Source organism: Gymnodraco acuticeps, unplaced genomic scaffold (assembly GCF_902827175.1).
Source record: "Gymnodraco acuticeps unplaced genomic scaffold, fGymAcu1.1, whole genome shotgun sequence".
Lineage (NCBI taxonomy): Eukaryota > Metazoa > Chordata > Actinopteri > Perciformes > Bathydraconidae > Gymnodraco > Gymnodraco acuticeps.
The window spans coordinates 2,317,031-2,330,450 of record NW_022992250.1 but is presented as its reverse complement, the minus strand read 5'-3'; the positions used below and the strand labels follow the sequence as shown (position 1 = coordinate 2,330,450).

General features: G+C 41.9%; 1 protein-coding gene across 1 annotated transcript in view; it reads left to right on the top strand.

The window, feature by feature from the left end:
- Positions 1 to 13,420, top strand: part of larp1 (La ribonucleoprotein 1, translational regulator) — a 65,932-nt gene that overhangs the window by 20,995 nt on the left and 31,517 nt on the right. The window contains 2 exon segments of the mRNA XM_034206477.1: positions 12,314 to 12,378; positions 13,057 to 13,122. Of these exon segments, the coding sequence (XP_034062368.1) occupies positions 12,314 to 12,378; positions 13,057 to 13,122 (131 nt within the window).

Sequence of the window (13,420 nt, the reverse complement as noted above, 5' to 3'; positions counted from 1 at the left end):
GTGCTGGAAGCGGTGGACAAATCGCCAAAAGCTGCTGTGTGTACGGGCCGTGACTCATGCCTGGCTGTGACGTAAATGGTGTGCGGCCGTGAAGCCAGGACAGTAAACAAACATCTCGTCGGTGGTATGGGCGTTGGAGCTATGTGCAACTCAAGGCATATGCTCGAACCGGAGCTGCCTGGACGCTGCAATCATGTTGCGCACTATCCGTGCTGAGTGTGCTGACTTTTCGTACAATGTCCCACTGTCTGGCTTCCTGCATAAAGTCAAGTGCTCGGCGCAGTTGTGGCGAAATGTTGCTCCTCTGTTTTCATTTAAACAGCTCCTTATCCGTTAGCGCAGCTAGCTAGCACCAGATGCTAACAACAACAATGCACGTAAGGTCTCTCGCTCGCTCGGGCCACACATACACACACCCTCCCGGTCCTCCAGATGACCAGTCGGTGCCTTTATATATACAGTCTATGGTCGGTGCCTGCCGGTGAGCGTGGAAGTGTGGTCTGCCACAAGCGGGCGGCAGGATGCTGTCAGCATCAGCTTGTAGATGGTATTTTAAACTCGATGCGCTCTGAAACTACGGGGCGGCCAAGGAAAAAAAATACACATGCGTTAAAATAATTAGTGGCGTAAACATTTTTTTGTTATCGGTCTTGAGAAGCAGGAAGTTATCGGTATCGGTTTTAAAAAAAACAATATCGTGCATCCCTAGTTCAAGTGCATTATTCTGGCACAGGAAGATTATGTTACAGGACATTAACGATAAAACAGAATATTGTTGTTCTATTTTTAGACACATCTCGCGATTGACTGGGAATCTCCCCACGACCCTTCTTTTTAACGAGTTGCTGCTCTTGTTCTGACATCTTCGCTCGCGCTGAAAACTCACAACATGTCACTCCCACGTGGCCGATTGGTATTTTAGGGAGGGGTGAAAGCGCACCCAGCAAAAATAATCGTATTTTGTCAATAATGCTGTTTTAATAATCGTCGCAAGCCATAATCGTAATCACGATTAAAATACGATTAATTGCACAGCCCTAGTGTCAGGCGTGTCCCACAGGCTGCAACAACTGTCTCTGAGTGCTGTGAAGAAAGATGTGGAAAATTAACAAAGAGGAGAGCGAAAGATGAAGGGAGGAACTGACAGGAGGAGAGAGGTGATCGAGTTGAGTGTAATAGCAGAGAGATAAAGGAGCCAGTACCTACTAATGTGTGTTGGGTAAACTAATGATTTGGAAAATGCAGGTAAGGATGAATAAATGTTTTTTATATGCAGGCATTCACATCAGCATCTGAATTAGCTCCCATCGCCTATCTGATCTCATCATTGCGTGTTTTGCCAAATAAACTACTTGTATATTGTAGATCCTAAACAAATCACCATAGATTTAAATTATAGGCAAGTTAAGTACATTTTCATTGCTTGTCTATGTGTTTGATTTGCACTCTTGTAACTGTGTTGGTGTTTAAACTCTGCTGCTGCAGTGTGTCGGATCATATTTCAGGTACATCTGATCCAGCTCAATCCTGCCAATTGTTTCGTTAATTCACAATTTCAATGGAGTGATACAGTTATGTGTCAATGTACTTGTTGTGTAACAATGCAACCACCTTTTTGTTTGGTTGGAGGTCTTTCTATACTTTTCCTTGATTCTGATCATTTATTTTCTTTTGAGGCTAATAGGTGATAAATGATGATGCAAACATGGCAATATCAAAAGTGCTCCTGCCCTTGCCTCCACATATGACTCCTACATTTTTACTCCTTTTTATGTTCTTATGATATTCAGTCATATGTTTCTGTAACAGACATGCATGGCGTGTCCTTGAGTTGTGTTAAATATAACCCTTATCAGCTATCATACAATTTTTAGATAACACCCATAGTTTGGTTTTCCTTCTGCCAAATGATCATGGTGTAATAGATTTGCACGGATCCAAATATCAATTAAATTCTGATCATTTGTTCATTTTACTGTAATTATTTAAAGACCTAACATTGATAATTGCAAACAGGATTTTCTTGGCAGTGTGAATGAATACAGTGCACAGGTTAAAGCAGGGTGCGATCAGTCACGACCACCTCACTACTTGCCACACGAGGACGATAACGGTCGTGTCTGCTACAGTTCTCTATCAGATAGACGGTTCGGCCACACAAGGCCAACACGGAAACGCAGAAAACGATAACTATAACGGGTCCCAAGGTGGGTAGATCTGCAAACGAAGCGCTCTGGGGGGGCAAACGGCTCCGTGTTTACGCCTATACGATCATGTCCTGATAACGATGGCGGAATAGCCCAGCCTCTCCCCACCTCTCCTGCTCAGAGATCAGCTGCTGGGCTCTCAGAAGAAGGGGAGGAAAAGTGAGGCTCCATTTTTTTATTCTTATATTATTATATATAGGCCTGTCGCGATAATCGATAAATTGACTTATCGTACGATAAATAAAAATGGACTCGATAACTTTTCTGAGCTCGATAAATTGCCGTTTACATAAGGATGTGACCAGCATTTTAGCTAGGAGCGCTGTGGCTGCCGGCCACGCGCGCTGTGAGGGGCGGGGCTGACACACAGCCAGGTCAGGACACTCCGCGTGCAGCAGCGTAGCAGGAAGCCAAATTAATAATATAGCGACAAGCGGGAGACAACGTGTGACTTACTCGCGGGGAATTTAAAGTGAAATGGAATTGGTTACAAAACCTAACTACACATCTCGATTCTCCGGTGTGGCAGTATTTTGGATTCAAGCCAAATCAACGAGGCGAATACGGACTTGAATATGCCGGGCGGTGTGTCGCATTTGTTTAAAAAAGGCAGCGACAAAAGCAGGCAATACCACACATTTTAAACTACACCTAAAACACAACCACCCCATTCCGTTTTCCCAGCTGGTAGCAAACACTGCAGCTGGAGATGGAGAGCCCCCACCTTCCCGACAGTTTACAATCAAAGATGCATTTGCCCGACAATGCAAACATGTTGGTGTTCCTTGCTCGAAAACTTTGAAAAACATATTTGGATATGGCCTGTTGAGGCATCTGGGTCTTTGTATGGACAGTGGACTGTACACATGAGTGTTGTTTTAAGGTTTTTTTTTGCTTGAGACAATGTGTGCTCATATGTATTTATATATATATATATATATATATATATATATATATATATATATATATATATATATATATATATATATATATATATATATAGGGTTGTGTGTGATTTAATTAATTTATTAACATTTAATTAATTTGTTTTATTTATTATATATCATTTATATATTTTAATATTATTTCATTTGCAATGTTGAATGTTCAATAAAAGGTTGTTTGAAAGTATGTACTTGAATTATTATTATTATATATTATCATTATGTCAGTGGTCTAAAATGGTCTTACAACAGTGCCGACAATATTATCGTTTATCGCAATCATTTCCAGGAAAATGTATCATCCAACAAAATTAATTATCGTGACAGGCCTAATTATATAGAGTCGTTATTCATTTGTTTTAATGCTCAATAAATAAAAAAGAAGACCTTTGACCGGCACTTTTCTAATTTTGCCCGGAAGATTTAAACTTTAACGGGCATGTTGACCGGAGAAAAAAAATCTAACTGAAACTCTGCTGCACGGTTCCCTCGTCCCTTGGAAGAGGCGGAGAGGTGGGTGTTTTTCATCTGCTGGTGGACTACCCGGAGAGATTTACAGCAGGAGCAAACACTTGCCTCGGGGAGGGAGAATAAGAGCCAGAGCGTCCACAACGGAGAATAAACAGAAGGGCAACCATGAGCGGGAAGTCTTCTTCGCTGCTTTTGTGGTAGGAGTACAGCGCCACTTACAGGCCTGGCATATGTACTACAGTGTCTCCAGCGCTTTCGAGCGGTCTCGTGTGAACCGACACGTTTCTGGTGCCTGTTGCGTGTGGACGGAAGACTTTTTTGATAAGGATTGCGGTCTGTTATCGTTATCGTCCTCGTGTGGCTGCAGCCTTATGGCGCGTTTCCACTGCAGCGGGGTAGCCCCGTTTAAGCGTCCCTAAGCGTCCTCGCTCTGGCCTCGGGCTGCCTCGCTGGCCGGCCCAGGCCGTGGCGCATTTCCATTACAGTTTAGGACCTGGGCTAGCAACGCAGTGTAGGCGGGGCGATCAGCTTTTTGGCGGGCTTTTTGGGCGGAGCGACGCTGAGATAAAACTGCAGTGGCGTCATCTTCAATGCGACACAACTCACACACAACAATGGAGGATATGGAAGCGATCGTGTACTTGTTTCTTGGTGTGTGGCTTTTTATCACAGCAAGAAGAAGGAAAGGGATCACAGCAAGAAGAAGGAAAGGGATCACAGCGAGAAGGAAAGTGATCACAGCAAACAGGAATGTGATGCAAAGTAGGCTGCGTATATCAAGACGACCACGGTGTGCTTTTCTTAGAAGTAGCCATTTTTGTAGCTCCTCCGTTTACAAAATGCTGTGTGTAAAAATGCTGCAAGCTTGCTTCTAGATATATATGCGACGCTAGGGATGAACTCGCGCGCAATCTTGTGACGATTCTCTCTGACCAATCAGCAGTCGAGAGTGTTGACGTCACTAGTTCAGCCCTGGCCCTGGTCTGAGGGAACCACGATTTTATGAGGCCGGAAAAAGAGGGAAAAAGTACCCGCTGGCCGGTACTAGGCTATACGGAAACGCCACCAAAAACCGGCCTGGACGGTTAAGGACGCTTAAACGGGGCTACCCGCTGCAGTGGAAACGCGCCATTAGAAGATGAACCCAGAGAGTAGGGACTTTTTAGGGGGTAGGAACTAGTTTGCCCTAGTAACTAAATCTGTAACTAGATCCCCTGGTTAAAATGAAAGCAAATTTACTAAATACTTTTCTTATACAATTGTAATTATTTGGCGCGATATGAGCATTTTGCAATGGAACATTAATTTAGCTCCTGTTTTCATTTTAAAACTGTCGAAAATAATAAGATGAGGGCTGACAAAAAGGCAAATATAATAGTTTGCTTGCAACATTTCCTGGAATTTAAAATCCTGGAAGACTGCAAAGAGGAAGACTTCACAGAAGAAGGTATTTTCTGAATTCACTGCTGAATGTGACTTTATTTGGAGCAGCCACTTATAGTGGGGAAGACATCTTGGCCCTGGGAGGCTCTACTCTGACCTTAAACCATCATCTGATACCATCTGATGCACTGAGCAGAGGCATACTTGCCCTCAGTGGGGGGTAATCGTGGTGAAAGACTCAGCTGATCAGCAAAATGTCAACAATGACAAACCTGCTATTTTATTATTGAACAACCACCGTTTGTCCAGTTGTTGACAGCCTACAGAACTCAATTTAGAGTCCCGAGTCACTTTCAATGCATGGCTCATGGTCTGTCGTGTTCTGTTATGTTCAAGAAGTGGTTTTAAAGCAGCACATTTGATTTAGCTTTAATGACAATAACAAATATTTGGACTCTAAAATGTTATCTAATACAGACAGGCTGCAACTTTGTATTTTGATAACTTTTAACACATAATACCTACAATTCAGGGGGTTTTCTTGAAAGGGGATATTCAGACTTTAAATGCTTGTCTAATATAAAATTATAGTTACATTGAAATGAGTTGAACACTTTATGTGAAGGGTATAGTCCTCTGCCATGACTTTGAGGCAGAAAGTCAGCCACTGTCAAAGAAAGGTGTCAGAAGAAATCTGAGGTAATACCTGATGGTAGGGGTGCAACAACTAATCGACTTAATTGATTAAAATCGATTACCAAATGAGTTGCCAACTAATTCAGTCGTCGATTCGTTGGTGACGTCATCACGTGTGTTTTATGCGCCGTTAAGCTCCAACGTTATTGGTCTTTTTATCGGTACTGGAGACATTTAAAAAATATATGTCATGTATTATTGCTACAAAAACATTATATCGCAGTCTTAGTGTCGCCAACTAGTTTCTAATATGCAAAAAGACAAACAAATGCGTCTATGATGTATTTTCGATCAGACGAGATCTCTCCCCCGTCTGTGTGCGAGTGGGCGGGGCAGTTTACACACACGTACGCAGCTGCTACATGCAGCAACACACGGAGGAGATGGCGGAGTGAACGCGCTCCGAGGTGTGGTTAAACTTTACCCGTCTCGATGTGGACAATGCTCGTTGCCAAAAGTGCAATGAGAGTTTAGCATGTAAGGGTGGTAACACGAGCAATTTGTCTAAACATTTAGCAAAAGTGCACTGCATGCAGACGGAGGAATGCACCGGGTTCGACTGTCTTTCTAGCAGCTCTGTAGCCCCATCCACGAGTAACGTTTCCACGTCAGGTGTTATGTATGCTAGCAGCAACACACGGAGTTAACTACATGATACAAACATGGGTTAATGATTAGAGGTAACCGAGTTATTTATTTTGTTAAAGTTTCAGCTATTCTGTTTACAGTTCTGTCATCACATTATTTAATACGATTTGTTAAAACACTGTTGTTTCTTTTGATGTGAAATATTATTTATTTACTTTAAATAAAAAGCAATGTTAATTTGGTTAAAAATCTGTTTAGTTAATTTAATAATATATGTATTTTTGAATCAAGTATTCATCTTTATTGTCTTCATTGTTAGTTTCCACATGCCTAAAACAACCTCAAGCTACATCTAAAAGTTGATGGCTAAATAAGAGCGTTTGAGAAATTGTGCAAGGCATAATAGTCCGAATAGTCGATTAATCATTTCATTAATCGATAGATTAATCGATTATCAAATTAGTCGTTGGTTGCAACCCTACCTGATGGTCACACTGTAAATCTGCCACACAGTGTGTGTGTTTGCCTATAAAACATGCTCTGTCATGCTCTCTAACCAGCATCAGTGTGATGTTAGAAATGCTCAGACTACTGTTGTTCACACTTTCTGTTCAAGCTAAGCAGATAAATGTGGATAAATACTTGAGCAATTTGTGCTTATCCCTCAACCTAACTTAGAGACAGAGTTTTTGCACAGGCAAAAGCTTTTTCAATGAGTTTTTCTATTAACTATCTGTTTACGTGACCCAGATATTGCTTTATATTTGCACTGTGTGTTACTAACTCCCTTTCAAGAGGGTTATGAGATGCTGGACACATGCCTGATTAGCTTTTTAATGTAATACTGGTTGGTCACAGGCCAGTGTAAGTCATAATACTTATAGTACTAGTTGAGTAATCATATATTTACCTCTGGCGTGGAAGTTATTTATTCTCTCTTTGTTGAGACCTGGTTACACAAGAGCTAATAAATGAATATCTGGATAATTGTAACATTTAGATAATTACTTTATTTAGCCGTAACTAATACATTTGTTGTAGCTGATACTAACCCAAGTGGTTTAATGGTTTATCTAAATCCAACTGATGAAATGGTCACATGAACAGAAAAATGTCTAAACCCTAGTTGTGGCTAGAGGTCAGGGGTCGGCTAATGCCCCAGGGTTACTGTTCATAAAACACAGGAAGACATTTATGCCTTAGATTTGATCCACCATTAGAATACAGGATCCTGATTCTGTTTTGAGTCCGATTGAGAGTCTTAGATTTGTTGATGGTGATCCTTGATTTGAGTCTGGATGTTGGTGACACGTAATATTGCCAGCTATAATTAGAATTTAGCAACTACACTGAACAAAAATTTAAATGCAACACTTTTGTTTTAGCTCCCATTTTTCATGAGATGAACTCAAAGATCTAAAACATTTTCTATATACACAAAATAACCATTTCTCTCAAATGTTGTTCACAAATCTGAAAAAATCTGTGATAGTGAGCACTTCTCCTTTGCCGAGATAATCCATCCCACCTCACAGGTGTGGCATATCAAGATGCTGATTAGACAGCATGATTATTGCACAGGTGTGCCTTAGGCTGGCCACAATAAAAGGCCACTCTGAAACGTGCAGTTTTGCTTTATTGGGGGGGTCTGGGGGGGTCCGAAAACCAGTCAGTATCTGGTGTGACCACCATTTGCCTCACGCAGTGCAACACATCTCCTTCGCATAGAGTTGATCAGGTTTTTGATTGTGGCCTGTGGAATGTTGGTCCACTCCTCTTCAATGGCTGTGCCAAGTTGCTGGATATTGGCAGGAACTGGAACACGCTGTCGTATACGCCGATCCAGAGCATCCCAAACATGCTCAATGGGTGACATGTCCGGTGAGTATGCTAGCCATGCAAGAACTGGGATGTTTTCAGCCTCCAGGAATTGTGTACAGATCCTTGCAACATGGGTCTGTGCATTATCATGCTGCAACATGAGGTGATGGTCGTGGATGAATGGCACAACAATGGGCCTCAGGATCTCGTCACGGTATCTCTGTGCATTCACAATGCCATCAATAAAATGCACCTGTGTTCGTCGTCCATAACATACGCCTGCCCATACCATAACCCCACCACCACCATGGGCCACTCGATTCACAACATTGACATCAGAAAACCGCTCACCCACACAACGCCACACACGCTGTCTGCCATCTGCCCTGAACAGTGAAAACCGGGATTCATTCGTGAAGAGAACACCTCTCCAACGTGCCAGACGCCATCGAATGTGAGCATTTGCCCACTGAAGTCTGTTACGAAGACGAACCGGAGTCAGGTCGAGACCCCGATGAGGACGACGAGCATGCAGATGAGCTTCCTGAGACGGTTTCTGACAGTTTGTGCAGAAATTCTTTGGTTATGCAAACCGATTGTTGCAGCAGCTGTCCGAGTGGCTGGTCTCAGACGATCTTGGAGGTGAACATGCTGGATGTGGAGGTCCTGGGCTGGTGTGGTTACACGTGGTCTGCGGTTGTGAGGCCGGTTGGATGTACTGCCAAATTCTCTGAAACGCCTTTGGAGACGGCTTATGGTAGAGAAATGAACATTCAATTCACGGGCAACAGCTCTGGTGGACATTCCTGCTGTCAGCATGCCAATTGCACGCTCCCTCAAAACTTGCGACATCTGTGGCATTGTGCTGTGTGATAAAACTGAACATTTTAGAGTGGCCTTTTATTGTGGCCAGCCTAAGGCACACCTGTGCAATAATCATGCTGTCTAATCAGCATCTTGATATGCCACACCTGTGAGGTGGGATGGATTATCTCGGCAAAGGAGAAGTGCTCACTATCACAGATTTTTTCAGATTTGTGAACAATATTTGAGAGAAATGGTTATTTTGTGTATATAGAAAATGTTTTAGATCTTTGAGTTCATCTCATGAAAAATGGGAGCAAAAACAAAAGTGTTGCATTTATATTTTTGTTCAGTGTACCTTTCAAATGTGTTACTGCTACTTATATTTACACCCATTCAGTGTTCAAAGGTCTCACCTGTATCCTTGCATTTATATTTTTGTTCAGTGTATTAATAACTGTCAACAGTGGGGTAGGGTGAGAGCTTGACGCTCGTGAACTGTCAACGGGAGGGCGGAGGGAGCCTCGCTGCGGGGAAGCAGTGTGTGGACCTCTTTCACCTGTCAGCGCAACTTACATGATGTGGTTTAAACAAATTTAAATAATTTGTTTAAATGGCATAATAATAATTAATGACGACCGTCGGTTCTGTGATTCTTCAGAACACACAGATGGCCAGTCCGCCCCTGTGTAGCATATTATTTCGATGAGCAGATCGCCACTGGGCTTTCAACTAAAGACACAGCCACGCAAAAATTGCGGCATTTGTACAGCTCCTTATGGGTACTGCAATTTGTGAAGTGCCGGCGCGCTCCGGCAGCACTTCACCCTTGATTGTTTCACCACGGAGGAAAGCGGCAGAAAGTCACCTGGAGTTAAAGAGAGCGGGGCTGCGTTGCGTGCATGGCTTCCTTCTGCAGGTAACGGGGAGACGCGCTCTGGCGGCGGTCTCGTTCAGGATCCGAAAATAAAGTTTTAAATATTTTGCACACTTATTCCTAGTGTGCCACTGGTTACGGTGCAGAGGTCACGTAAGGTCATTTTGGTAAATGACGTCACATTTGATAAATTGCCTCACGGGAGATAACTCATCGTAGAAATGTAGAAAGTGTGTTTACCAGACCTTGTGTAACCCACTCCTCATCTGACATCATTTGACCTACTGGGATTCTGTATATGATGTTGCTTACGTATGGGCATAGATTTACAATATAGTGGTATAGCGCTGAAAACTGTAGCTACATTTAACAATAGACAGCAGATATAAATGAAGTCGCTGCTATACTGCTTTTATGCTGGGAGGTAACATTTTGTAAGCATTTCATATTCTTGTTGTACTCAAAAGTCATTAGACTCGGTTTTATCAAGCTTGAGTAAAAGCAAATATGCAGCCAATATTTAGAAAAAGGAATAAAATGCATCTAATAAAAACCCAGATTAATGAGCAGAAATTATTCAACCTAAACTTAGTTTAGTGCAGCTCTGTGCGGATGGTAAAAACCTTTTTGTTTCAGACCAGGACACAGTTTTGTGTCTTGTTACGTTGTTCCTTAACTCTGTGTACATGGAGAACATTAAGAGCCTTATTTCCCTGTGCTTCTGTACAGTTAAGTGTTTCTTTCAGCCTAACAGAGCTCTCAGTGTGGTTGAACAGTCATGCTCTCTGCAGATCAGAGTAGGCCTCCCTCACTGGCCCCAGGATTTCACTGGACCTTTAACTCTTAAACCACAGAACATTTCTGACTACAGTCCTCATGTGTTGAGTTAACAATACGCTGGTTTTGCTTCCTTTAGAGAAGTACTTGTCAAAGCCAATCAAGACATTCAGGTTCTCTGTCAGTATCGCCTGTCCAGGCCTTTTGTTATTGATAAACCTTCTTCTCTCAGGAATGGGGAGAATTGTTATAACCCAATGATGAAGAAACTCTGACATGTGAACACACTGTAGCAAACGTCTGCTCCACATATAAAGAAAGTTCTGTGTCTTGTGCAAACACAAAAATAGTCGCAGGAACAATTTGATCTCTGCATATCACACGGCTCATACGTAACATTTAATTAGTGTAAGCTTACATTGTTCCCTCTAGATCTAAACTATTCTGTGTATCATGAAAACCTCCCACAGTTATCTTTATGTCAATGAATATAATGATGCATTCCCAGATACATCAGTGCAGGATATTTTAATTTAATTTGTTAGCTCATTTCCTGCGTTATAGGTTGAACTTTGTTGTATGCAGGGCCCGAACCAATCAAATTTGATTCTGCTGCAAGTACATTTTTAAGCATTACTTTTAATTATTACTTGGTTTTAGTTCCCCAGATGTCACAGTGCATTATTGTCTGTGTCTGACATGATGGTAAACTGAATAGTTTTAACTTTTGTATTTATTATTCAGGAAGAAATAGACATAAGAAGATTCTACAGACCGAGAGAAAGGGTTTCCATTAGGGTTTTATTGACAACGATGGATCAAGCAATGGAGAAAATAAAACTATTCTCAGTTAAATTCTCATTTATTCTGAAGGTTTTTCTGTTTCAACACAAATTGAAATGATTTAAAGAAGTATATCTAAGTTCAGTGTTTCATATTTATTATTCAATACACTGGTTTATTGTTCAGTCCCATAGGTTCCTGTTTTGCTACACAGATGTTATCCTGGGCTCCTGAATACATACACATGTTTGTAATGAAACCGTGTTTCTGCTCTCGGTGTTGTTAGTGATAGTTAGAAGGCCTTCATTCCCCGCTCTCTCTCTCTCTCTCTACACTTCCCTTGACATGATCGTCCTTAAGGAGGCTTACTGAGATTTTCTCTCGCTGTGAGCCGTTTTCACTCCCTCGTAGTCGGACTGTGGTGAAACTGCAGCCAAAAACAGCTAGAGGCAAGATCTCTGACTTCAGGCCACAAGACAGATCGGCACGATAAAGTGAGCCTAGCTCGTCTTCTGGTATGTCTTTATGAATAGTCGTGTCCAGGTACGCCCAGATCTGATCAATCTTTTTTTCAGCTTTAATGAGTTGGGTACTTAAATGTACGGTATTGTTCAAGTTGTTCATTGTCGGTGTGTTTTCTTCCAACTGTTTGGACCTTGCATTATTTGTTGTATTAAGGTTTTGTATTTGGCCTGAGAAGATTAGCAAATACTACGTCGCTAACAGGGATCTAGTTAATTAAAACGGTAAGAAACGTAAAAGCTGGTACAAGAGTTGGCAATGCAAAAAAGATCTGGGTAAACACCCAAAGAAAGGCTATTGATTTATTTTGACGTGTGACAAGAAAACTAGTATATTTTGTTCTTTTCCTGCTTTCCTCTCCAATCATTTCTGTTGCCAGAGGCTCATGTGTGCCTGTATGCAGAGCTGGTTGTAATGTGACCATCGTTGTGTTTTCACAGAGTCTACTGGGCCGGCCAAGGTGGTGAGAGCAGGGAATCCACCCAAAGCCAGACGCGGAGGAAAGGTAATATTCTGTGTGTGTACTGTGGATGCATGTACATGTACTGATGGATATAAACGGTTTAGACATTCTACTCTAAACATTCAGTAATGCTTCATTGAGTGTTAGAAACTCCCAGGTTGATCTTTTGCGAGTCACCAAAACGGCTATAGGATTACAGGTCTTGTGAGAATTAAAAGACTATGTTAATATAACACCATATCTGTTTTAAGTATATATGTTATAAAGACACAATACAACCTCAAACGGAACATTTTCATTAGCTTAGAGCTTACAGCTCACTGAAGGTATGTTCAGACAGAGTCATGGTATTTATCTGTCAGGCCTCAAGCTGTGTATTACCGCCCCTCCCCACTTCCTGGAATGCAAATGGCCCGGCAGATGAAGCAAACAAAGTCTCCACAAAGTGTTTCATTCACAACTTCCTACCTTGATTGCAAGACTCCCTGCTGTTGTATTTCCGGGTCTTAAACTCCGCCTTCACCACACAGTTTTATGACACACTGAAAAAGGTGCAGTGTTACATAAACAAAAGAGAAATATGCGGTAAAGATGAATTTTCACCCTGTATATCCGCTCTGAAGGTCTTGGACAGAGTCACCTCTCTTCATTAACCTGAGCTAACATCTCAGGTTACCTGTGACACGCCTGCTAATACAGCTTTGTGTCTTTGTTCATCAGGTTGGAGACTTTGGCGACGCCACTAACTGGCCGACTCCAGGGGAGATTGCAACTAAAGACATGCAGGTGGGTGTTTTTGTTTGTTTGAGAAGTGTTGACTCACAGGTTAGTAGATGTGCATTGTAGAGGAAACACTGATGACATGAGGGTGGTGTCTGTTAGGGACTTAAACCACTCGACTATTTCAATATTTGCTGATTGGCGGCTAACGATCTCCTAAGCTCATTTTAGATTCTCATTTGTACTTGCTCGATTTTTTCTTTTATACACATTTGTTTGAGCAGTGTTAAAGAAGCCTAACGTCCAATAGTTATGTTGTTATCCTCGGATTGTTGTGCATCTATCAACTTTGAGCCAGCCTGGC